The sequence below is a fragment of the Juglans microcarpa x Juglans regia genome, chromosome 4S (assembly GCF_004785595.1).
Source record: "Juglans microcarpa x Juglans regia isolate MS1-56 chromosome 4S, Jm3101_v1.0, whole genome shotgun sequence".
NCBI lineage: Eukaryota > Viridiplantae > Streptophyta > Magnoliopsida > Fagales > Juglandaceae > Juglans > Juglans microcarpa x Juglans regia.
In genome coordinates, this window is record NC_054601.1 from 2,782,964 (window position 1) to 2,808,306 (window position 25,343).

A 25,343-nucleotide genomic window follows, 5' to 3' on the forward strand; every position below is an offset into this window, starting at 1 on the left:
GCCATAAATTCGAGTCTTAAACTATTAGATAGTGGCCATTTATATAAGCAATCAGACATAGCTTACAACTTACAATATTTACAAATCAAGCGAGTATTTGCTTTCATGAATGAACTTCTTTATTTTTATGATTCGAATTTAACCAAGCAAAGGGTGATTTATCAAACAAACTAATTAATTTACAACCCTAACCTAATCCCTCATATTATGGTAGGCAACTTGAAATTTAGGAGTGTTTGCTATATTTTTTTAGGGTGACTAGCCATGTAACACATAAGATTTTTTTAATTTTAACTACGAAAAATTATTGTTAAAAAATAAAAATCATTATTTTTATTTGATAAATTTTTGGGTCTCATATATTTTAGAAATTTTGTTCCAATGAGTCTTCTAAGTGTTATTACTGTAATATTTCTCAAAAAAAAAAAAAAAAAAAAAAGGCAAGAGAAAACCCAGGAGGAAAAAAAGAAGAGCTTAGTCCGACCGATATTGTGCATATAATAACCTCCCTTTCATCTGCTGTCACGTCTGAAATTTCCCCAAACCTGTAATAACCTCATTCACACGATATAACTCTCAAAACAAAAAAGGAATATAGCAAGTTCAGTTCCACCATCACCCTCAATATCTACTCCTTCGCTGCCATCCTCCATGTCATGAGTTTCATCCTTCATGATAGATGATAGAACTCACAATAGACCCTCCACATCAATCCCGAATCTGGAAGCCATTGTAGAAACACACACACATAGAGAGAAGCACTACGTTTAGCCTCCGTTAACCCACCCAGCAATAACTACCATCATAACAGCCCAAAGACCCATCGTGCGCCACCATCCCTTGCCACAACAACAACAACAACAACAACAACAATAACAACAACAACAACAACAACAACAACAACAACAAATCCTTGCACCATGAGACGAAAATAGTCCATACACATGTCACTCTCTCTAGCTTTCCCTAAAATCAAGAAGTTGGAGGATGAATGGGTGAGGGAATTGAAGGTAGAGACAGAAACAAAAAGATGATATTTTGAGAGAAATTTAGCACGAACGGACAAAGGAGGTAAGAATCTTTGAAGATAGAGAGAGAGAAGTTTGAGAGAAGGGAATTAAAGGCTGGAGCAGTTTCTTCAAAATGGTTTCTCTCTCTCTCTCTCTCTCTCTCTCTCATGTTCTTCTTAAATGGTGGTGAGAATTTGAGTTGTGCATCCACATGATAGTTGTGGTGGGAAGCCTACATGTCACTTAACTATTGGTGGGCTGTTAATGAATCGGTGTAAGGTTTTCTCAAAAAAGAAAGAAGAATAGATGTGGCTGATACAGTTCATGTGCGTAACCTGGTAGATGGCGATGCTCTTGAGTTTGCCCACTTGGTACCCATAGTATAAATTGTAATTTTCTTAAAAATTTTTTTTGACATTTTTAAATATTTTAAAAAAAAATTAACACGTTAATAATCAATTTTTTAATTATTAAATAAAAATATTAAAAAATAAAATAAAATATATCAACAATCAATTGCTACAAACTCGAAGCATAGTATCATTTTCCAAACTGTAACAGTCAAGCTGTGGATTGTATGAATTACGTAGGAAAATGATAATGGAATGTATATTGAATTCTGATAAAGCTCTCTTCGAGGGGAGCGCCTCCAAATTGTAACTGAATTATATTGAAAATATTCTGGATCCTTCTTTCCGTATAGTTTGTTAGGCTATATACTAGAACTGTAAACTGTAAAAGACTAAACTGTCCTCACTACTCGGGCTTGTGGATCTTTATTACATAGAAATGAATTAACATCTAAGAGTTGGGTTAAGCCCAACGTGAAGGTCTTTCCGTGAAGCCCATTGAAGCCCATTAGCCACCATTTCTTCTAGGTCATCTGGGATATACTTTCTTTCTCTTCTTAGCCGCCGCACATATCTTCTTCTTCTCTCTATGTTACTCTTCATTGGTCCTCCATAACTTCGTGACCTGCAGTGTATAACACAAACGCAAAAGTACTCACGTTGGAAGACGAAAAAGAAGTGCATTTTTGTGAAAAAGTCTTGGCGGAAGAGAAAATAATAATAAAAAAAAAAAAGGAAAATACTCCATCTACCGAGATGCATTCCGACAAAACTATCGATTCTTATTTTATTTATTTAATTGTTAAAAAAGTTTGAAAAAAAAAAACACAAAATAAACAAAATATATTTTAGACTTTTTGATAGAAATCTTCAAGTTCAGGATTCCCCCGGTCATCTTAGCAGGAAAAAGTCGTCGAAAGAAAAGAAAAGAAAAGTATGAAAAAGTAAGGCAGAGGAAAGAAGTGCGCTGATGGCAAAACGGTCGGTAAAAGACAAGACAATAAAAAGAAGATTAATCTCAGGGAGAAGTTTTAAATAGATAAACTCTTGTAATAATGTAAAAATGTGTGTTTTTTTTTTTTTTTGAGCGTAAAAATGTGTATTTCACTAAAAGAGAGTAGATTATTTTTTACTTTTTATGGTGCGTATTAATGTCAAAATTTACACAATAGAACTAGAGAAAGATTAATTCTAGGCCCATTGAAGTAGTCTAAGACTAGATGAGATGGTCTGAAGTCGTAGTACGATACTCGTACGTATATTCATAATAGTAAATAAAAAATAAATACAAAAAATATAAACAGAGATTGAGACATACAGATTTAAGTGGTTTAATACAGAGCCTACGTCTACAGGTAGTTTGAAGGGAAGATTTATTATAATATAAATATTTTATAATCTCTCATTTATTTCTGTATAATGCAAATCGGAGACCTTTTTTTTAAAGAAGATCCTCTCTCTGGAGCTCAAGTCGTGAGGTTGAAGATGATCTCTAATTCTCTGATCTCGTCATTATTGCTTAGCTATTTGAAAGTCCCCTTTTCTCGTACCTCAAATACCCTTTTATTGTGGTCATGTCATTGGTAGGCAAGGAAGTCAGCTTTATATCACTCATTCTCGTTCCTCCCATTTCTCCTCTCTTTCATCTTTCCATTTAACATTTACTTTTCCTTATCTCCTCCTTATCTCTTCCCACTTGCCTCTTGAAGGTGGCCCTCTGTTGGACTAGGTTCGAGTGTATCTAGGTCTATAATTTTTACCCCTTCAATAGGGATATTTTTTTTTGTAAAGAAATTGCGTAGAATTTATCGTTTTGAAACTTATACAAATTATTACTTAAAACAAAAGGAAAGAGATTTCTCATAATTTTTACCCCTTCAATGGGGATATTTTTTTTGTAAAGAAATTGCGTAGAATTTATCGATTTGAAACTTATACAAATTATTACTTAAAACAAAAAGAAAGAGAGAAACATATTAAAAACGTCTTAAAAGACATAATAACGTGTTGTTTGGAAAACACATTCCATTCCATCTCATCTCATATCATCTTATAATTTCTTATAATTTTCTTCTCAAACATCAATAGAATACAAATATTTTTTAATTTTTAATTTCAAATTTTTCATTTAATCATTACCTAATGATTACAATTTTTTCAAACTTTTAAATAAAATAAAAAATAATATTACTTTTTTAATTTTTTTAAAAAAAATATATTATAAAAATATTTTAACTTTATAATAATTTTATTTAACAAAATCTAATAAAATATTTTAACTCAAATAATTTAATTACTATTAAAAAAAATTTCATCTCTGATTCCCAAGCATGCCCAAAATAAACAATACAAAAATAGAAATAAAAATTGGAAACTTAAAAAAAAAAAACACAAAGGAAAATGAAAAGAGAAATAAGACAGCACGGACTACGGGAAAGAGAAAACATCATGGAGTCACGTTAATTTTACTGGAATTTTTTTTTAATATTTTTTTATTTAACAATTAAATAAGTGATTATTAATATATTGATATTTTCTTAATTTTTAAAACTATTTAAAACTGTAAAAAAATGTGAAAAATAAAAAATAAAAAAATAAGAAAGGAAGATTCGACCTAGGGCCTGCAGTCAGAGCTGGGTGTCACCTTACCATTATCCATTATTAAATTGTAGCTTAAGGTGGTTCTAGTGGGCCTGCCATCATTTATCGCTGGACATACCGATAGTATTAATTTGTAGTTCTTTTTTTTTTTATTATTTTTCTTAAATATTCTTTTAACATCTTTAATTATTAAGAAAAAATTAAAAAATATACAACTTCACAAATTATCACTTCTTTAATCTTAGAGTAAAATAAAATAAAATAAAATAAAAATAATTGAGCAGTAACTTTGAACTGTAATATTGAGAGGGCTAAGGATATTATATTCATTGAGTTTTCTTCCTCAATTTGACTTTATTTTTTAATATTTTTTATTTAATAATTAAAAAAATAATTATTAGTGTATTAATTTTTTTTTAATTTTTTTAAAATATTTTGTTTGAAAAAAGAGAAAAATATAATTTGTACCAAAGACAGTGAATAAACTTGAGTGAAGTAGTATCACGTTCTTTAATAATCCTGAAAACTGTGCAAACGATAGTATACTACATAAAACTCTCAAGTCTATTCACTTTCACTCAAAAGACCCCTGCCATTAAGCCTTCTATTTTTCCACACCTGGCTGACGAAAGACCAAGACCCCTGCCATCGTCTACCCCATTCAGATCCCTAAAAAAAATGGCTGAAACCAAGATGAGCCTGAAGCTTGTGATAGACAAGAAGAGAAATCGAGTGCTCCTAGCTGAAGCAGGCAAGGACTTTGTTGATTTCCTCTTAGAAGCCTTCACTCTGCCGGTTGTGACTGTCGCACGCTTCCTGAAAAACGAAAACACGGCAGGCTGCTTGCAAAGCCTCTACAATAGCATTGAAAACCTGAGTGACTCTTTCATTCAGCCAGGCCAAAGCAAAGATTTGGTGTTGAGACCCAAATTAGTAACGTCAGGAGATACAGGCTCCCTCTTGCCAAAGGTCGATCACTGTACGTTCTTGAAATTATATCGGTGTTCAAAGTCGAACTGCTATTGCCGTGGTACTTACCTGTCTTCTATATCGGGCAGACGTTGTTTATCATGCGATTCACCAATGAGCGAAGAGGTAAGAATTGAAGAGCTAGAAAGCAGAAACAAGGCGAGTGGTAATTTCGATTTCGTGAAAGAGAGCGTCACATACATGGTGATGGATGATCTGGAGATAAAGCCCATGTCGGTCGATCCTTTCATAACTCTGCTTAATGACCATAATCTCAAGGAATTAGGAACGATTGAAAAGAAAGTGATCGATTTGAGCGTGGATGAGGTATGGCAGTCCTACCTTGCTCCATTTTTTTTTTGGGAAACTAAACAGATTCATATCATTGCATAACTTTAAACATCCCGTAGATTTTGCTCACAAGCAATACATTGCAAAATCTGAGGAGGATCCTCCTCAATACAAACAATTTCTTGGTCAAAATTCATAGCAAGTTTTGCAAGTAGATGAGCAGCATTGTTTCCTTGCCGAGATACAAACTGCAACTGTCTGTTTAACCTGTGATAAAAGAAGCCTTTCAAATCCTCTACAATTTGCCCATACCAAGAGCAATTTTCCTGCTTACTCACTCTTAACATCATTAATCAATACTAGAGCATCCCCTTCAAATATGCACTGAGATAACCCCAGTTTAAGACTTAGAGTGGTAGCTCTTTCCAAAACAAAAGCTTCAGAATGTAAAGGGTTTGAAATAAAGGATTTTGCCCAACCTGCAGCAGCCATCAACTCACCATCCTAATTTCTAATGACAATGTCCCTCCCATCCTTTTTAAATTATCATCATAGGCAGCATCCCAGTTAATCTTAAACCACCCATAACTTGGTTTTTTCCATCTCACAATTGTGGAAGAAGCAGAATTTTCAGTACCTGGAACATGAAGATAATGTTGAGCAGCAGCAAAATCAGATAATTCTATATGAGCAGCATGCCATACTTTGCTAGGATTCTCAATCTGATCCTCAAACACCCATTTGTTCCTTCTAAACCATATTCTCCTAAGCACACAAGCAAGCAATTCTATATCAGCCTTATTAAGTTTCATAACCAGATCTTCCTATATGTGTCGAAATTGTAAATCATTCAAGGCTGCTTTCTGCACTGGACTGCGGAAATCAGACCATACATCTTGAGCAGCAACACATGACAACTAGTTTCCTTAAACTGTTTGCACCAGGGGCAGAAACCATCAGTAATTATCTTCCTCTGCACAAGGTTCCTTTTAGTAGGCAAAGCCTCATGAATAGCCTTCCACAAAAAGACTTTAACCCCATTTGGCACTTGTAACCCCCACACTTTCTGCCACTTGACAGATGAAGACTGATAATCTGAAGTCCCTCCCAAATTAAAATTATTTTTTTGATCGGTACGAATATGATCTAATAATTTTTTTAAAATTATGTAACTGACACTGTAAAAAATATGCAGACTTTACAGAGAAAAGGCCATTTCTAGAAGGACCCCAATACAATTTATCTCTAGAGCCCTTAATTCTAGTTGGTAAACACTTGATAACCTCTGCTTCCTCCACATTGAAAATCTGGTCAATTATTAGCTCGTTCCATTTCCCTGCTCCATCCAACAGTTCATTCACATGAGAATCCTCTTGCAAAACTGAAATCTGGGATTGCCCTTTATGAGTAAATGGAGTAGGAGGCCAGCTATCTCCCCAAACCTTAATATGTTCTCCATTACCCACTCTCCATCTCATCCCCGCTCTAACCAAATCTCCTGCCCCACACATACTCCTCCAGATGAGTGATGCAGAAAATCCAACTTTGGCATTCAGTAAATCCTCATTTTTGTAATACTTTTCCTTCGTGACCTTAGCAACAAGAGAAGAAGGATTAGTAAGTAATCTCCAATATTGCTTTGCCAATGGAGCTTGGTTAAAAAGTTCCATAGCTCTAAATCCCATTCCACCTTTTCCGGAGAACCCATACCTTGCTCCTCTTTGTTTTTTTGGATTATTTTTCAAATATAATTTTCTTTTTGTCAAAGTTTGACGATAAAGTCGATAAATTAAAGAGTGGGCTACTTTGCCTCCCAGAGTAGCCCGCTCAAGTTACCACTCCTTCACTTTCTATTTTTTATTTTTTTCATTTTTTTCACATTTTTTTAATATATTTAAATATTTTTAAAAAAATTCCAATCCACCTAAAATCACTTCATCACTAAGTAAAAAAGAAATTTGACAAGTGGTCAAATTGAGTGGTACAATCGGGAGGGCAAAATAGTTTTTTCCTAAGTTAAAACCATAAATGGTGGTAATTTATGCAGGTTATTTAGCAGATATCATTAGAATCGCAGGCATAAGCTAGCTATTTAATTAAATAGACAGCCACTTAAGAAGTAATTACATCAACAATGTGATTTGATTACGTCGGTGCTAATGTTATTGACTCTCAATGTGATTTCATTCTAGTGTGTGAAATTGTTGAAGGCTGCTCTGCAATCCAAGACTGTTCTGACTGATACCTTCCTGTCGAGTCCATCAGAAACTGGGGAGTCCATCAAAAAGAGTGAGAGTTCGGATGACCCAAGTAAGCATTATTATAGCATTGGTATTGGTTTCATCAAATTTATCTCTAAAATTTGAGTAAAAGTATGTGTTTTACATAAATTTAAAATCTTTCTAACCATAACCCCACATTGAATTAACCATTGGATTAGTCAAAATAATAATATAATATTATCTTTTTAATAATAGTATTTTTTTCATATTTTACAATTACACTAACTATATGTTAATTAATAATTTAAGTTGATACTTAAATTATTGTTTCCCAACTTAAATATATTGTAGCTCAAAATTAGGAAACAATAATTTAAATAAATAAAATAATAGTAATAGAGTGTGAACAGTTAGTTTTCAAATTTGAATATGAACTTAAATGTACTTTAGCTCAAAGTTGAAAATTTTAGTGTATGCTAAATCCAATACAGTAATTTTAAACACAAATTCATCAAATTTTGAAGATGACACTCTTTTGATGAGTCCAATGTCAATGCTCTTAGTCGACTCAATAAAATTTGGCCGAAATTTGATTAGAGAATTTATTTTTATAAGTTTAACTAACTACTTTTCAATAACACCAAATAACAGACTATCCAAATCTATCATTATTTTATTAAAATATTGATTTTGACATTTTTATTTATTTTAATTCTAATTGTAATTTAAATATTTATTCGTTATTAAAAAAATACATATTAATTTTCTAACTTTCATATTATTCTTAACAGATATACTTTTCTGACGTTTTTTTTACAGTGGTCATATTCTTTTAACTGATATATTTTTTCACTAGTCATATTTTTTCAATAGTCATATATATATTTCCAACGGATATATTTTTTCTGCAGTAATTTTGCACAGGAGGTACAGCAAGCAGCGGTGGTGAAAATAATAAGATTTGGTTAGTGAATATATTTTGAGCTAAAATTACTGTTTATTTATTAAGTTCATTATAGTGAATTTTTGTGCGACGTAGCTAAACTTTGGCTAAAATTTGGATAAATTGAGTCCAGACTCCAGACAGTTCTGTATTTCTGCCCGATTAATCTCTAGCTGCTAGGAACTGATCTTGGATTGTTTCGCATGACAGAAGATGTATCCGGTCAAATTTGGTGTGGCAAGTAAAAAACAGGGAGGGTCTCGAGTTTGGGATTGTTGTCTTTGCAGTCTGGATGGTTAAGTTTGATACCTTTTCCTACTTATCATTTCGGCAAATATTAGCGTTGCACTTTCTTTTTATGGTATCAAACATTTTACTTTGAGGAACATAAATTACATTATCTATGGTGTGGACAAAAAAAGAGAAACAAAGTGCATCGGTAACAATAATAATAATAATAAAAAAAGGATGTAGATGGAAAACTCTCAGTTAAAAATAAGAGGAATGTTACATACAGTCGTAGTACATGATGTGTAGTTATTTTGAAAAAAAGTAAAAGTTATTATTAAAAATTTAATTTTTTTCATATAGATCTCATATTTATTAATTTTTTTGAAAATAATCGCGTGATATTTATATCCTCAAAACTGCCGAAATTATAAGAAGGGAAGGAAATTTACTCTTTGTAAGAAACTGCTGTTGGATGGTACACTTGATTTCAATTATTTCTTTTAAGTTACCGAGAAAAATAAATATCATTAATTTCAAAGTCTTTTCATATTCTTCCTATATTTTGGATATAAAAAAAAAAAAAAAAAAAAGAGAGACAAAACCTTTTGGTATTCTTGTCAGGAATACCAAATTTTTTCTTAAATTTTACTCAAAAATTATATTTTCCTATTTAATTAAATATCTTTTCAAAACCTCTTACATCTCACTTTATTTCCTGTTTTTTTCTCTACTCTATTAATATTATCTTTCTCTACCATTTCTTTATTGCTTTTTCTACTCATTTTTTTATTGTACATCTTTAACTACCAATTGTTTGTCTTTCGAAGAAAGAGTAGAAGAAATTTTTTATCTTTCTTTTTCACATTTTCATAATTATTTAATTATTTCTTGTACCCACGTTTTCGTCTTTTCATCTATAACAAGTTTTTTAAAACTATTTATCTGTCTAAACGGTAATGTTTTCAAAATCAGTGCTTTCGTAACAACGATATTTAAAAAAAAAAAAATCATATTTTCACACATGATCAATTTTTTATTTTTATAAAGTGTATCATCTCAACGGTGACATTTTTGTCAAATTTAAACTATAACAAATATGAACATGAGTTTGATTTGTAGATAAGCAAAATAAACTTTCTTTTAATCATGTACACTTTCTCTATATTGACAAAATATAATTTAGTAATGAACAGTTTCCTATATTTAGCGAGCCACTCTTCAAATTTCAAAAGTTTTTCCAAAATAGTTAGTCGGATGGAGAGGATTTCTTTCGTAAAAAATTTAATATTTTTATTAAAATTTAGGCAGGTAGCTCCTATTCTCCAAATGTGGATGCTCTTACTTGAAGCATAAGGCTATGTTTGGTTAGTGAGATGGTCTCATCAGACTACCTCACTACTACTTACTATTATTTATAAATTATTTATTATTTTTTTTATTATTATTCATAAGTTTTTTACTACTATTCATAGATCATATGATATCACCTCAACATTTAAACGTAGAACGATAGAATGACCATTCATTAGTCTTGTTTGACCTAGGCCGAGGGCGATCGGACCATCTTCAAATTTTTATTCAGTGACCATACACCCTGCCCGAGCCCAACGTATCAAGGTGGGCAACTCGTAATTTTGGTTTAATCACATTAATTTTTTGACACTCCTATACAAAATACAAAAAACAAAATAACTTTTTCAAATTTAAAAACAAAATTTATATTCAAACACTTTTTAACATTATAAAAAATTGGCTTCCTGAGTAAAAATATGCAGGTCAAATCAAGTGTGGCAATGAAAAAAGGGATCAATGTGAACTCCTGGAAACAACTAATATTCTATTTGGATCCAGCCCTATAACACGAGGGAAAGAGGAGAAATCCTTTGTTAACTAGGAAATGGCTGGAAAATTTGTTGCGCATGCTGAACTATCTTTAGGATGGGTGAGCCGTTGAGTGTGTGCTACAAAATGCAAGGTCATGTACTGTATTAATTGTTTTCGTTTATCTATATTTTTTAGATGTTAGTTTTAAACACGTACGCCTGTCTTGCATCGTCTAGTGAGTGGATTAATGTTGTAGTCTACATGCTTAATTAATAAATTCTGATTCGTTTTACTATTCAACATTACTTGTGTCGATGAACCAAGGGTAGTAATAAGAAAGATCATGGAGCCAATGGTTGATTCTCTGCATGCTTGAAGGTGTGTAGCCAGTCTAGTATTGTTCACCATGCTGAATCATAGATATTGGAGCATTACGTACGTTTTTTGGTTTTTGTTTACAAACAAAAGCCATGCATACTCGATCGTCCTGTATTTTGCAATCATCTATACTCACATGATCATGAATTGATCAGATGATGGAATAACCAATGAATTCTAATACTCCCAGGTGTATTTGGTCACAATTGAAGGAGTTTTATAGATTGTTATAAATAGTGACAACCAGTTAGAACTCTACACATGTCAAATGGAGAAAAAGGAAGCAGCCAAAGACTCAAGTGCTGAGGTGGAGGGCTGTAGTTTTCTGTTATGCTTGTATACTCTATAAAAGCAGTTCTCTGTGAGTCATAATGTAATGCAATACAATTGATGTAAGGAAAGGAAATACAGGAGAGCAAGAGAAAAAGAACTCGAGAGAGGGAGACATTTTCTCATTGATAGAGGAAGTGATCTGTGAGAGTTGTATATGCTTGAAAACAAACTGTATTATTCAACTTCATCAATAAACACATAAGGCTTCTAGCTGTTCCTGTCGTTGATGTAGATCAATAAGATCGAACGGTCAAACCACGTAAAAATCTTGTGTTCTTTGTGACTTTCTTTATTACTTGTGTTTCATTTGTGAGTTTCTTGGCAAGTCTTGGTAGAATAATTTTGTTCTAGCATCAGAAACAGAAGGATACAAGTGCAACAAGTGGCATCAAGAGTCAGGTTCGATGGGGACTACCAAGTTTGATGTTAAGAAGTTCACGGGGAAGAATGATTTTGGCCTATGGAGAATGAAGGCACTACTGGTTCAACAGGGACTCCAAGATGCAATTCTTGGAGAAAAGAAACTGAGTTCTTTATCAGAAAATGAGAATGCACAAGTTCTACAGCAGGCTCATAGCACCATAATTCTCTCTCTTGGAGACAAAGTCTTAAGGGAAGTTGCTCAAAAAGATACTACAACTGAAGTTTGGTTAAAACTCGAGAACTTATACATGACAAAATCTCTGGCAAACAAACTCGTAAGAAGACAAGGCTCTACACCTTCAAGATGACACCAGGTATGGCTATGGAAGATCACCTCAATGAGTTTAATAAGATCATCTTGGATCTTGCAAACAAGGACATAACAATAGAAGATGAGGATCAAGCAATTCTATTACTGAGTTAATTAGATTCCTCATATACAAATCTTAAAGAAACTATGATGAATAGGAGAGAAAGCTTGTCACTTGAAGAGGCTCAATCTGTCTTGCATTCAAGGGAGTTACAAAACAAAAGTTAAATTAAAACAGAAACTGGAGAAGGGCTAGTTGTAAGGGGCAGGCTAGATAAAAGAAACTACAAGGGGAAGAACAATAAAATAAGATCAAAATCGAGAGGAAAACAATTAAAATGTTTCCTCTACCCCCAAGGAAGGACATTTTAAAAGGGATTGTCTAGAAAAGAGGGAAAGTATGGGAAACAAGTCTAAGGAGGAGGGAAATGCAACTGTAGTCTTTGATGGGTATGAAAGTGCTGAAGTATTGAATGTTTCAAAAGTGGATTCAAGAGAGGAATGGATTCTAGACTCATGATGCTCATTCCATATGTGCCCCACTAAATCTTGGTTTGAAACCTTCACTGAACTTGATGAAGGACATGTGATTCTTGGGAATAATAAATCTTGTAAAATTTTGGAAATTGAGACAGTAAGATTGAAGATGCATGATGATATGGAAAGACTGCTCAAGGAAGTAAGATACATACCAGAGCTGAAGAGGAATTTGATTTCTCTGGGGATGCTAGATCAATCAGGCTACTCTTTTAAATCTGAAGCTAGAATTTTAAGGGTTGCAAAGGGTCCTTTACTGTGGTGAAGGGTATTATAAAGAATGGGCTTTACACACTAGTTGGGAAGACAATAACTGGTGAAGCCTCTTTAGTCCAAAAACAAATGGAAGACAAGGTTTTGTTATGGCACAGAAGGTTGGGACATGTCAGCCAACAAGGTATACAAGAACTGAAGAAACAAGGCCAATTAAAGGATGAAAAGCTTAAGTAATTACCTTTCTGTGAAGACTGTATTCTTGAGAAATCAACAAGGGTCGGCTTCAAGACAACAACTCATAAAATCAAGCAGATTTTAGACTACATTCACTCTGATCTATGGGGACCTGCAACAGTGAATTCACATGGTGGAGCAAGATATTTTTTAACTATTATTGATGACTATTCCAGAAAAGTATGGCTATACATTCTAAAGAATAAAAGTAATACTTTTGCTAAGTTCAAAAAATGGAAAAGTCGAGTAGAAAACTAAGTGGGCAGAAAAGTTAAATGGTTGAGGATAGATAATGGCTTAGAAACCTATCCAATGAATTTAATGATTTCTATAAGAAAGAGGGCATGGCCAGACATAAAACAACAAGACACACTCCCAACAAAATAGTTTAGCAGAGAGAATGAATAGAACCATTTTAGAAAGGGTGAGGTGCATGCTTGCAACATCAGGATTACCAAAGATTTTTTGGGCTAAGGCTACTGTTACAGCAGTGCATCTAATTAATAGATGCCCTTCTGCAACCTTGAACTTAAAAACTCCTTAAGAGATGTGGTCTGGAAAACCATCAGGTTATGAACATTTAAGAGTATTTGGATGTGTAGCATATGCACACTCCAAAACAAATAAGTTGGAATCTCAAGCACTCAAGTGCATATTTGTGGGGTATCCAGAAGGTGTCAAGGGTTATAAACTATGGGTAAATGAACTTGGGAGGCAAAGGTGTATTATAAGTAGAGATGTAACCTTTAATGAGTAGCAAATGGCTAGACAGAAAAACAATCAGAAGTGTCAATCCACCCTGGCTGATATGCACCTTGAGGTGGAGCAATCAAATGGTATACTATGCCATCAGGAAACTCAGGTCAGAAAAGCTGAGGACACTAATTCTGAGGTTAAAACTCAAGGTGGAGAAGACTCATACAAACTAGCTAGAGACAGAGAAAGGAGAATTATAAAACCTCCACAGCGGTATGGGCAAGTTGAGTTAACAGCCTTTGTGGCGCCCTCGACCCCCATGTGTTATTTTAATGGAGTTCGTGACACCGGGATGATGACCACACGGATCACGCACCCCAACGACCAATGCTCAAAGTGTGTACAACATACAATAAATATACAATATATTATTCGCAGCGGAGAAAAATAAAAGGGTCTTTCTTTATTAAGTACCAGAATTGTTCAAAAAGCAGTAAAATAACTTTACAGAAATTTTACAGTCTTCCGTCAGATAATTTAAAGAAAACAAATAACATAAGGGAAACAAGTCCCAAAACGCTGAACAACATAACAGCGACTTAAGCTTCTGGCGGAGTCGGTCCTTCAGGTTCATACTCGGGCTCTGCGTCAAACTCTACGGCACCATAAAACGGAACTGTAGGGTAAACACCACTATGAGATTATGACATCTCAACAAGTAATTAACCAAACAACATCCAAGAGATTTAAAACACATTTATACAAACACGAGTTCCCAACGGATAGAATAACAACCCACATTCATTTTTCCCAAAAATACCATTTTTATACTTACACCAAAAATCCCATTTTTGTCCCAATCATATTTATTATGAAATTTACGCTTGCACCACGGTCTCCCCTATGGACCGTCCGCACACCCTGGCTCTCTTCGTCACATCATGGGTAACGTCCGTGCATGAGACTTCGAAACGAGCGATGCCCAGTTCCGCGCTCCCATCGTCGCCCAGCGACAACTGAGAGGACGTCACGTCAGTCTGTTACACTCCCGAGTGACCAGAGGAGCTCCACCGAGATAATGCCACATCTCGGCTTGGGGTCGTGATACACACGCACCCACGCCATTAATAACAATAGCCTCAATTTCAACAGACAACGTGACATCACAGCACAATTTATTATAAACGATAAATATGCATTACAACAGTTTATTGGAATAAATATTAAATATTTCATTTACAAAAATAAACCTCCATTTACAATTATACAGTTTCACAAATACACGCGTAATCCCGTTCATCAATCCGGCCCAAGGCCTAAATCCAACTCCAGTTTTAACATACCCAACACTTCAATGGCTCAAGGCCCAATTTCCAACAAAACCAACAGTTCAATAATTTACAGTGAACAGCAGTTATAAAGTCAATTTAAATCACTTGATTTACGATGAAAAATTACATACACACGATGATGGGTATTTCTGAAAGATCACTCAAGGACGTTGCTCAAGGCGGTGGCTCAACGGAACAGTGCCCAAAAATTGGGTTTTATCACACGGCAACAACAACCCAACAGATAAATTTTTTTCCCTCAATTAAAATAAAACCAAGTACAACAAAAATCGAAGCTTTCGGATTTAATCACCCAAACTCATGAATCACCCAAACTCACGAATCACCCGAATCACCCAAACTCACAAATTTTAGATTTGCAACTCTCGGATTCAATCACCCAAACTCACAAATTTCAGATTTGTGGCTCTCGGATTCAATCCATACAACACTCGGGTTCATCCCCAAAATTCACAAATTAACACACAAAATAGAAAGAGGTGAATGGCTTTGAAAGAGAGAAAGAGGATGAGGATCTCGAAAATTAATCTGAGGAACCCGTGGACTATAAATAGACCAGCAATGGCGGTTTTGAAGAGCTATGTGTCGCACGGGTAGAGAAGATGAAAACGGCATCAAGCCGTGGAGGACTGAGATGCATTCGCGCGGATGTGTGGAGAGGCGGCGACGACAGCACATTCGGAGCCCATGCCCAATGCCACCGAGATACTTATGGAAAAATGAGGTGGTGGCGTGGGGATCGGCAGCAGCTGCATGGAGGAAGGGAGAAGAAATGCAGAAGAAAGGAGAAGGAAGGAGAAGAGACTCGCGCGGCGCAAGGGAGAAAGGGATGAAACCCTAAATCATCCCTCCAAAACGACACCGTTTCAGAAAGTCAGAGCTGAGTCTCACGGGCCGCACGGCTGGGCCGCACTTCGTACATGGTCTGGGCCCTTGCTGGGCTGGGCTGGAACCGGGTCACCAACACACACCCACGGCCCACAGCAAAAATACACATACTCACACACAGCCCAAAATAATAATACTACAATAAAATTACATAAAAATTACTAACACATATATAAATAATAAATAAAGAAATTAAAATCCCAACATACAAAAATAATTAAAAATAATAAAATAACCCAATAATAATTTAAATAATTTAAAACCCATAAAAATAGGGATCTCACAGCCTTTGCCCTTACTGTTGAATAGGAAATAATTGAGCAAAAGCCAAGATAATTTCAGGAAGCCATGGCTAGTAAAGAGGCTGGTAAATGGATTCTTGCAATGCAAGAAGAAATGGAATCTCTAAACAAAAATAAAACATGAGAAATGGTTCACAAACCAATAAATTAGAAGCTGATTGGATCAAAATGGATCTATAAAAGAAAAAAAGGCATACTAGGGTTGAATTACCTAGATACAAAGCTAGGTTAGTAGCTAAGCGGTTTACACAGAGAGAATGAGTGGACTACAATAAAATCTTCTCCCCTGTGGTAAAGCACAACTCAATAAGGTTGTTGCTCTCTTTTGTGGCTCACCAGGATATGCATTTGGAACAGCTGGATGTTAAAACAACCTTCTTACATGGGGAACTAGAAGAAGTGATATACATGCAGCCACTAGAAGGGTTCACGACTGAAACCACAAAGGATCAAGTTTGCTTACTCAAAAATCACTCTATGGACTTAAACAGTCCCCAAGACAGTGGTATAAAATGTTTGACTCCTACATTATTCAAAATGGTTTCAATAGAAGCAACTATGACAGCTGTGTATATTACAAGCTACATGAAGAAAATCCAATATACCTACTACTATATGTGGATGACATGCTCATAGCATGTAAGGATAAAAATCAAATTGATAAAAGTCAAATGCACACTCGAGTCAGAATTTGAGATGAAAAACTTAGGCCTTGCCAAAAGGATATTGGGAATGGAGATAGTAAGGGAAAGGGAAAAGGAAAATGGGCTTCTCTACCTATCTCAAAAGTCATACATTTCAAAAGTTATTAACAAGTTTGGAATGGATCAAGCAAAAATATTGAACACCCCAATTGGACAACATATAAAACTGTCAATTTCTCAAATACCAGAAACAGATGTGTAAAAAGAATTTATGAAGAAAATTCCTTATGCTAGCATGGTGGGAAGCATCATGTATGCCATGGTATGCACTAGGCCTAATCTAACTTATGCAGTTAGCTTGGTTAGCGGGTTTATGAGCAACCCAGGGAAGCCACATTGGCATGCTATCAAAAGTGTGTTTCAATACTTATCTGTTACAAGGCATTTGGGATTGAAGTTTGGGAAAAATGAACTTGTATGTTCTGAGCCGCAAGGATTTGTTGATTCAGAGTATGCAGGAAACTTGGTCACGAGGAAGTCCTTAATAGGGTTTGTGTTCAGTGTTTTTGGAGGAGCTGTCAGTTGGAAGGCAAACCTACAACCAGTGGTAGCCTTATCAACAACTAAGGCTGAATATGTAGCAATGACCAAGGCTATAAAAGAGGCTATATGGCTAAAAGGAATCTCTCATGAATTAGGCATGATTAATGGCAGTATCACAGTACACTGTGATAACTAGAGCACCATAAACCTAGCCAAGAATCATGTTTATCATGAGAAATCCAAGCATATAGATGTCAAATTACATTTTGTGAGAGATATCATATCTGCTGGAGAGATTGGTGTGGAAAAGATTCCTACTGAAGATAATCCCTTCGACATGATGACAAAATCTCTACCTACTATCAAGTTTAGATATTGTCTAAACTTGATTCACATGAGAAATTGTTAAAGTACCAACTAGGGTGAACAAGCAGGAACATCTAAGAAGGAGAAGACATCTTGCAAGTTCTAAATGCTTGTCAAGGTAGAGATTTGTTATAAATAGTGACAACCAGTTAGAACTCTACACATGTCAAGTGGAGAAAAAGGAAGCAACCAAAGACTCAAGTGCTGAGGTGGAGGGCTGTAGTTTTTTGTTATGCTTGTATTCTCTATAAAAACAGTTCTCTGTGAGTCATAATGTAATGCAATACAATTGATGTAAGGAAAGGAAATACTGGAGAGCAAGAGAAAAAGAACTCAGAGAGTGAGACATTTTCTCATTGATAAAGGAAGTGATCTGTGACAGTTGCATATGCTTGAAAACAAATTGTAGTGTTCAACTTCATCAGTAAACACATAAGGCTTCTAGTTGTTCCTGTCGTGGATGTAGATCAATAAGATCGAACCACGTAAAGATCTTGTGTTCTTTGTGACTTTCTTTATTACTTGTGTTTCATTTGTGAGTTTCTTGGCAAGTCTTGGTAGAATAATTCTGTTCTAGCATCAGAAACAGAAGGATATAAGTGCTAGCACTATAGTTCATTTCTGTACTCGAAGCATTTAATGATGGAATATAAACCATTGGTCTAGTCTCTAGATGCTGTCGTTGGCCCTAATGGGTTTATTAATGGACCACCCACTACTCAGATCAGTTAATTGAGAAAAAGAAGACAAAAGGAGGAAAGATGCGGCTGGCTGAGATATATAAAAAGTCTTTAAAACTTGAATAATGCAAATAATTGGTACTTTGGGCTTCATAATAGTTAGTTTGTATACCGAACCAGTCCTAAATTTTTAAAGAATAAGACCGGATTTGGTTTCATAAATCTTTGAAAATAAGAATAGTATGTCTTAGAGCTTGTAATATGGAGTTAGGACTAGGTTTTTGGGTGAAAATGTATTAATATCTATATATATATATATATTTATGAAATTATTATTTAGTTTTTCTTTTCTACTTTTCAAAATGTCCACAAAATCCATATATCATTATAGAGAAGGAAGAAATCTGGATATGTATAAGCTAATTAAACTCGAGATCAAAATGATAAACACAAACTTTATAAAATAACGAGTAGGACAAAAACAACTCAATAGGATCAAACTTCATTTTATGAGACAAATAAAAACGAAATTACAATAGATTGTTTCTTTTCAATGTATTTGATTTATTTTAGTAATGTTACATGCAGTCACGGAATGCGCAAGTGTCATGCAGTCGTTTTGAAAAAGAGAGATATATTATTAAAAAATTAATTTTTTTTTCATGTAGGTCCCGTATGTATTCATTTTTTTTTAAAATAATTACACAACGCTTGCACACTCACGACTGCAACTATCGTTTCTCTTTTGTCAAATTTAAACCATAACAAATATGAGCAAAGTTTGTTTTACTAGTTAAATAAAGTATTTACAAAATATAATTTAGTAATGAATAGTTCCCTACATTTAGGGAGGCTCTATTTAAATCTCAAAAGTTTTTCCAAAATAGTTAGTCGATTGGAGACGATTTTTTTGTCAAAAGTTTAATATTTGTACTAAAATTTAGTTAGGTAGCTCTTATTTCAGGATCATGACGATCCTCTTACTTGAAGTGACTATGTTTGGTTAGTGAGGTGATCTCAGATAATCTCAGACTACTTCACTACTATTTACTATTATTTATAAACTATTCATTATTTTTTTTATTACTATTTAATAATTTTTCATTATTATTCATAGATCATCTGAGATCACCTCAACAACTAAACATAGAATGATCGAATGACCATTCGTTGGTCTTGTCTGACCTAGGCCGAGGGTGATCGGACCATCTTCAGATTTTTGTTCAATGATCACCCCGAAGCCCAGCGGATCATGGTGGGCAACTTGTATTATCCCATGTACGTGACATGTTGGAGGGATGGTGCAGTAGTGGATGAGACTCTGAGGTCCTTCGGATAGTGTCCAGTCATTGAGTGTCCATCCACACAACAGGTGTGACATACGGAGAATTGTCGATCTACTGATAGAGAAGCGTGAACGGATAAGAAGAAAGACAGACCAAGAGGAGAATGTTGGAGAACTACGCAGCATTAATGGCTCCGCCACCTGGACTACACGCCACATTAATGGGGCGGTCGCAAACCCATTAATGTGGCTCTGCGACGGCCCCATAGTAATAGGCATGATCTGCTCTTCGAACTTATAGTATAAATAGTTGATCCCAAGTATGAGAAAACTCTCTTTGATCCCTAGACTTCCTTACCTATTTACTATATTCTAAGAACATTTACTAACTTTTGCATCAGAGGTTCCCTTGTCTTCTCAAAGCCGCATTACAATATTCTCTATGCAGGGCATGTTGTGGAAGACATAAGTTGTTGGAGCTTGGCCTAAGAGTGTGCGAAACACGACGTTAACACTAATCATTATAAATTTTTCAATCTTTCGAATAAAAAATAAAAAACAATTCAACTTTTTCAAATCCTCAAACAAAAATAATATTATAAAACTATATTCTAATAATATTTTAATTTTATAATATTTTTTATTCAACTTTTTCTCTCTATTTTTCCAAAACCTAAAATATACTTAACTCAAACTATTTTATTATTATTCATAAACCATCTTACTACTATTCATAATATTCTAATTAGAAGCACGCTAGTTAATACCATAAATACAACGAAAAGAGAACTAATTATAAGAAGAAAAAAAACAAAATTAAGCATGCAAACTACAACAATCCACAATTAATATAATGCAAAACAGAAATGTTTAAAAACATCTAAAAAATATAGATAAGTAAAAACAATACAACACAACTTGATCCGTTTAATATATTGCAAGCATTCATCAAGGTTCAAACTTCAACGCGCCAAAGTAGCTCCTAGAGACAGTTTAGCAACGTACATTCCATTTCCTAGTTAACAAAGGATCTGTCTCTTATTCCTCGTTTTATATGGTTCCAAATAGATAATAGTTGTTTCCACCGGTTCGTACGATCTCATTTGAAGTCTTCTAAAAAACTAAAAATCCTAAAAATCATCCCTTTTTTTTTTTAATCTTATCTTGCCACACAAGATTTGACCAGATACTTCTTTCGGACGAATAATTCTTGCAGGTAAAGATCAGTCGGGCAGAAATACAGAACTGCCTTCTTTTGGCCCTTCAGAAGTCCCGCTCGTTTTGCTTGACTCAGCCTCCTCAGTTTCGGATGTTCTCGGCAAGAAGACATCTGTGAGTGCAGTCTTGGATTGCAGAGCAGCCTTGAGCAACTTCACACACTGCCAACAAATCAAAATAAGGACTGTAAAATAGTTATATATATATATATTCAACAAGTGGCAACAGTGAGCCTGTCATAATTACTACGTACTTTCATTCTTCTATATGGTATCAGGTTCCTATTAATACTCAAAAGTCTCAGATAGTTGGGTTGCAAACTGTATAAAAAATGATAAATGATAAATGCACAATATTTTTTACAATATTTTTTACAATAATATTTTAAAATGAAGGTTATTTTTGTAAAATATTTTATAAAACTAACATTATTTTACAAAATACCCTTATTTTATAACATGTGTTGTGAAAAGTGTTGTGTTTGTCATTACTCTTCTATGTTCTTCCACTCTTTCCATCCCTCTTCCTTTTTGGAAAGAATCGAATCCAATCGATTGAGCAATAGCCTATATATGCTTGTAGGTGATGTCTGCTAAGAAACTTGTAGATATTGCTTTCACAAATGACCACTCTCTCACGGTTTCAGATTCGCATAGCCGCAGTAGGATTAATCTAACGAATTTATTGTGCGATTTTTGCCGAAAAGGAAATCATATTGAGTCATGAAAAACAAATAACAAGAAAAGAAAAGAAGAGCAAGGTTGGACTGCCAAACCTCATCCATGCCTAAAGCGACCACTTTCTCTTCAATCGCACCCACATCCTTGAAATTATACTCATTCAGCAGAGTAACGAAAATGTTGGCGGACATGGGCTTCATCTTCAGATCATCCATCACCACGTATGGCACGCTCTCTTTCACGAAGTTGAATTTACCACTCTCCTTGTTTGCGCTTATAAACTCTTCAACATTAAGTGATAACTCGAACAGTGATGATGATCCGCATTTTTTACAGTTGCCGCCGCCATCGATGATCTTGAAAGTACCATTGTATACACAGTTCCGACACTGATAGAATTTGCTGAATGTGTAGGACTCGACCCTTGGCAAGAGGAGGGAGTCTGTAGCACCAGACATTACTAGTTTGGGCTTCAACACCAAGTCTTTGCTTACTCCTCGCTGCATGAAAGTATCGCTCAGGTTTTCAGTGCTCTCGTATAGGCTTTGCAAGCAGCCTGCTGTGTCTTCAGCTTTTAGGAAGCCCGCGACAGTTATGATCGGTAGAGAGAAGACTTCCAAGAGAAAATCAATGAAGTCCTTGCCTGCTTCAGCAAACAGTACTCGGTTTCTCTTCTTGTCGATCCACAGCTTCAGGCTTATCTTGGCGGCTGCCATTTTTTTAGGTATCTAATGAATGATCTTCGAATGGGTAGAGTAAACCGATGGCCGTTTTATAGAGAGGGGGTGTGGAAAAATTGGAGAGAAGAATAGCAAATTATGACTTGTTATACAAGTACATATATACGAAAAGACTTGGTAGTTATTGAAACTAGGCTGTTCTTTAATTTCTTGGTGACTCTCTCTCTCTCTTCATTTTTATTTTCCATTTACTTGTTTTTTCTATTTCTTGTAGTTTTCCAGTTTTTTTTTTCTACTTCGTACTTTTCTTTTCCTTACCTTCTTTTTATTTCTTATTGTTTTCTCTTCCACCAAGACCTTTTGCTAACAGTGAACTTCTTTTGTCTGTCTTCCTTTGTTTTTTCTCTCTCTCCTGGCCTTTATTTGTTCCATTTTCACCGGGACTACTTTCGCTATCTACGAGCTGGATGCGTGACCATGATGGGAATCTCTTTCTTGACACTCTTATCCAAACGAGGTTTACGGCTAGCTGTTTGTCGGTGAAAATATACAATAATATAATAAAAATTACAATGAAATTAAAATTAAGATGAAATTAATTTGGACTGAGGCACGGAAATATCGCTCTCTTTAAGGAGATTCAAACCCTCTGCGGTGTATAAGTCTCAAATTAACCGATGCAGCAGAACTCCTTTTGACTTGACTCTTCCAGGATACAACAGCCCAACTGATCGTCGTATGACTCAAGCCTACTCTGCACAAGTAGTTGAGTCCAAAGCTTCACTCAAAGAACACATTTCTTTTATCTGAAAATACTCTAAAGCATATATACTCACTAAGCTTATTTTTCTTTATCACACTTTTTGTCAAATATTCCACACACGTACACACCGCAAGACTACCCAAATATATATGTAAGGGATGTACAAAGACGTAAACGGGAAAAGAATAACAATCAGATAAATGGCCACGTTAACAAGTTAAAAACCCTCTTTAATAACCCTTCAAAGCCAACGTTCTTCCGAACGAAATAAACGGCAACTTTGTAATCAATGAAAAAATAAAAATAAATTGACAAAAAGTTAACGTTTTACAAAGGGAACGGCAAAATAGATCATCAGGAGTAAAAACGGTACTAGCCAATCAACGGTCATTTAAATAAGCATTAAAATAATAAAACCGAAGCAAGTAACGGTAATGATCTCATAAATAAAACGTTAATAATAAATATTATTTATTAAAAATACCAACACTGTTTGACAATTTAAAGATAGAAATACTTGGTTACAAAATAAATAAATAACATCTATTTTATTACTATATTCTCAACATTCCATAGCATGGTATCAAATGACTGGTCTATAAATTAAGAAAAATGATGAAGACAGTCGCACGAGATAGACGCCACGCAAGCGGCTGCTGATGTGGAATCAGTGTTTCAAAACGCACCGTCTCAGTCTCCAAAAATGTGATTCAAAATTTTGGTCCTCATTGAAACGCACAGTTTATATCAAGCTCCTCCCTCTGCGATTCCACTTGAAGTCGAAGACGGCGATTTCATCCCTCGAAGCGCCTCCGTCGAAGATGGCACGTCCCTCCCCTCGAAGCCGCCGCCCTCCCTCCCTTAGCCCTAAGTTTCATCACACCTTAGTTTCTCTTTGCCACAATGTGCCGTCGTCTTCAGCGAGGGAGGGAGCACGGAACGACGCCAATCCCGAATCGACCCTAACCCTAGCCCTCCCCCAATCCCATTCATTCTGAAACCCCCTAACCCTAGTCCATTCCCCTTTAACCTGAAGGCAACCATTTCTAAGAACTCTTAAAATCTTTTTTTTTTTTTTTTTTTTTGAATTTGAGGACTTATACAATTTTATATATTAATTTTGCACATGCAATTTCACGTCAATTAGCTATGGATTTGGTCTCTTGGTTTGTGTTACTGTTCGGATATTGATTATGCTTTTGGTGTGTTTTTTACAATGGAGGAGTTAGATATAATCTCTTGGAACTCTTTGATAATGGGTTGTTAGAGGTTTGAATACTGAGAATTACTGTGAGTATTTGAAGAAAACACCCACACAGCTCCATTTGAAGATTTGAAGACCATGAAATGAATTGAAGACTACGGTAAACTCAGGGAAGAAATAGCCCCACTCATTCGAGACATTTCATGAAACTTTGCACTGATACGAAGTTGAAGACCCACACAAGGAAGATGACCCACGCAGATAGGTGAGCATAGATCCACTTGAAGACCACAACGTTGTGTAAATCCAAGAGCTTTACAGAGAGAGTCGACGCACCACGCAAGCTCGATGGAAGCTATCTCAAAAACAAGAGCACCAAACCAAAGTGGGATGTTATGTTTTTCATTTTTGTGTTTTTTTTAATAATCAATAAAAACTAACGTGACATTATTATATCTACCGTTTACGACCCATTTGCACGGGGCGACTGTACATAGAAGTTCTTATAAATTAAATATAACAAATAATTTTTAATTATTTAATACCACCTAATGAAGTAGTGAAAAGAGAGTAAATAATATTATAATAAATAATTATTGGAGTCCATGAGTTTCAAGAAATTGCATCATTCAAATTTTCTTTCTTCTTTTTATTTTTTATTTTCCCTTTTATATTCCTCAAGACTAAAATTTCTTTCATCCACGACTTTTTTTTCGGGGGGACTTCTTTCATCTTTTCTTTTCCTAATAGATTTTCTTTTTTACTTTTTGCTTGCCTTTTCACTTCTTCTTCACTGGCTCGTTTGGGGAGTGAGATGAGATTATCACAGAGGAAGACTTAGTCTTCTCTGACAAATGAGAATGTAGACGCCAAAATGATATATAAACAACAACCAAGATGATGCCATGCGAAGAATGATGGTTTTTTATAAGAGTTACTCTTCGGACCGGTGTCACCTAAAAACCTCACTTATTAGAAACTAATTAGAAGCAGTCACATAGGTATTCCTTTGTAAATCAAGTAGGGCATATAACAGGGGATCACGAAAATCCTTTCCCGCTCAAGCTCCAGACCAGATGGAAAACTCCTCTCCTTCGTCTCTCTCTCTCTCTCTCTCTCTCTCTCTCTCTCTCTCTCTCTCTCTCTCTCTCTATATGCCTATTGATTTTG

The 25,343-nt window shown here is 34.9% G+C and overlaps 2 protein-coding genes across 2 annotated transcripts in view; one reads left to right on the forward strand and one right to left on the reverse strand.

Annotated features, from left to right (window-relative positions):
• The window catches only part of LOC121262711, a 42,783-nt gene that overhangs the window by 7,637 nt on the left and 9,803 nt on the right, over window positions 1–25,343 (forward strand). The window contains exons 4-5 of the mRNA XM_041165301.1: window positions 1,987–1,992; window positions 6,215–6,221. Coding sequence (XP_041021235.1) covers window positions 1,987–1,992; window positions 6,215–6,221 — 13 coding nt within the window. The remainder of the gene's footprint in view (window positions 1–1,986; window positions 1,993–6,214; window positions 6,222–25,343) is intronic.
• LOC121262601 lies at window positions 20,788–22,431 on the reverse strand. The gene is made up of 2 exons (XM_041165137.1): window positions 21,622–22,431; window positions 20,788–21,007 (listed from the first exon to the last, which is right to left on the reverse strand). The coding sequence occupies exons 1-2, from the start codon at window positions 22,240–22,242 to the stop codon at window positions 20,852–20,854; spliced, it is 777 nt and encodes a 258-aa protein (XP_041021071.1). The 5' UTR covers window positions 22,243–22,431; the 3' UTR covers window positions 20,788–20,851.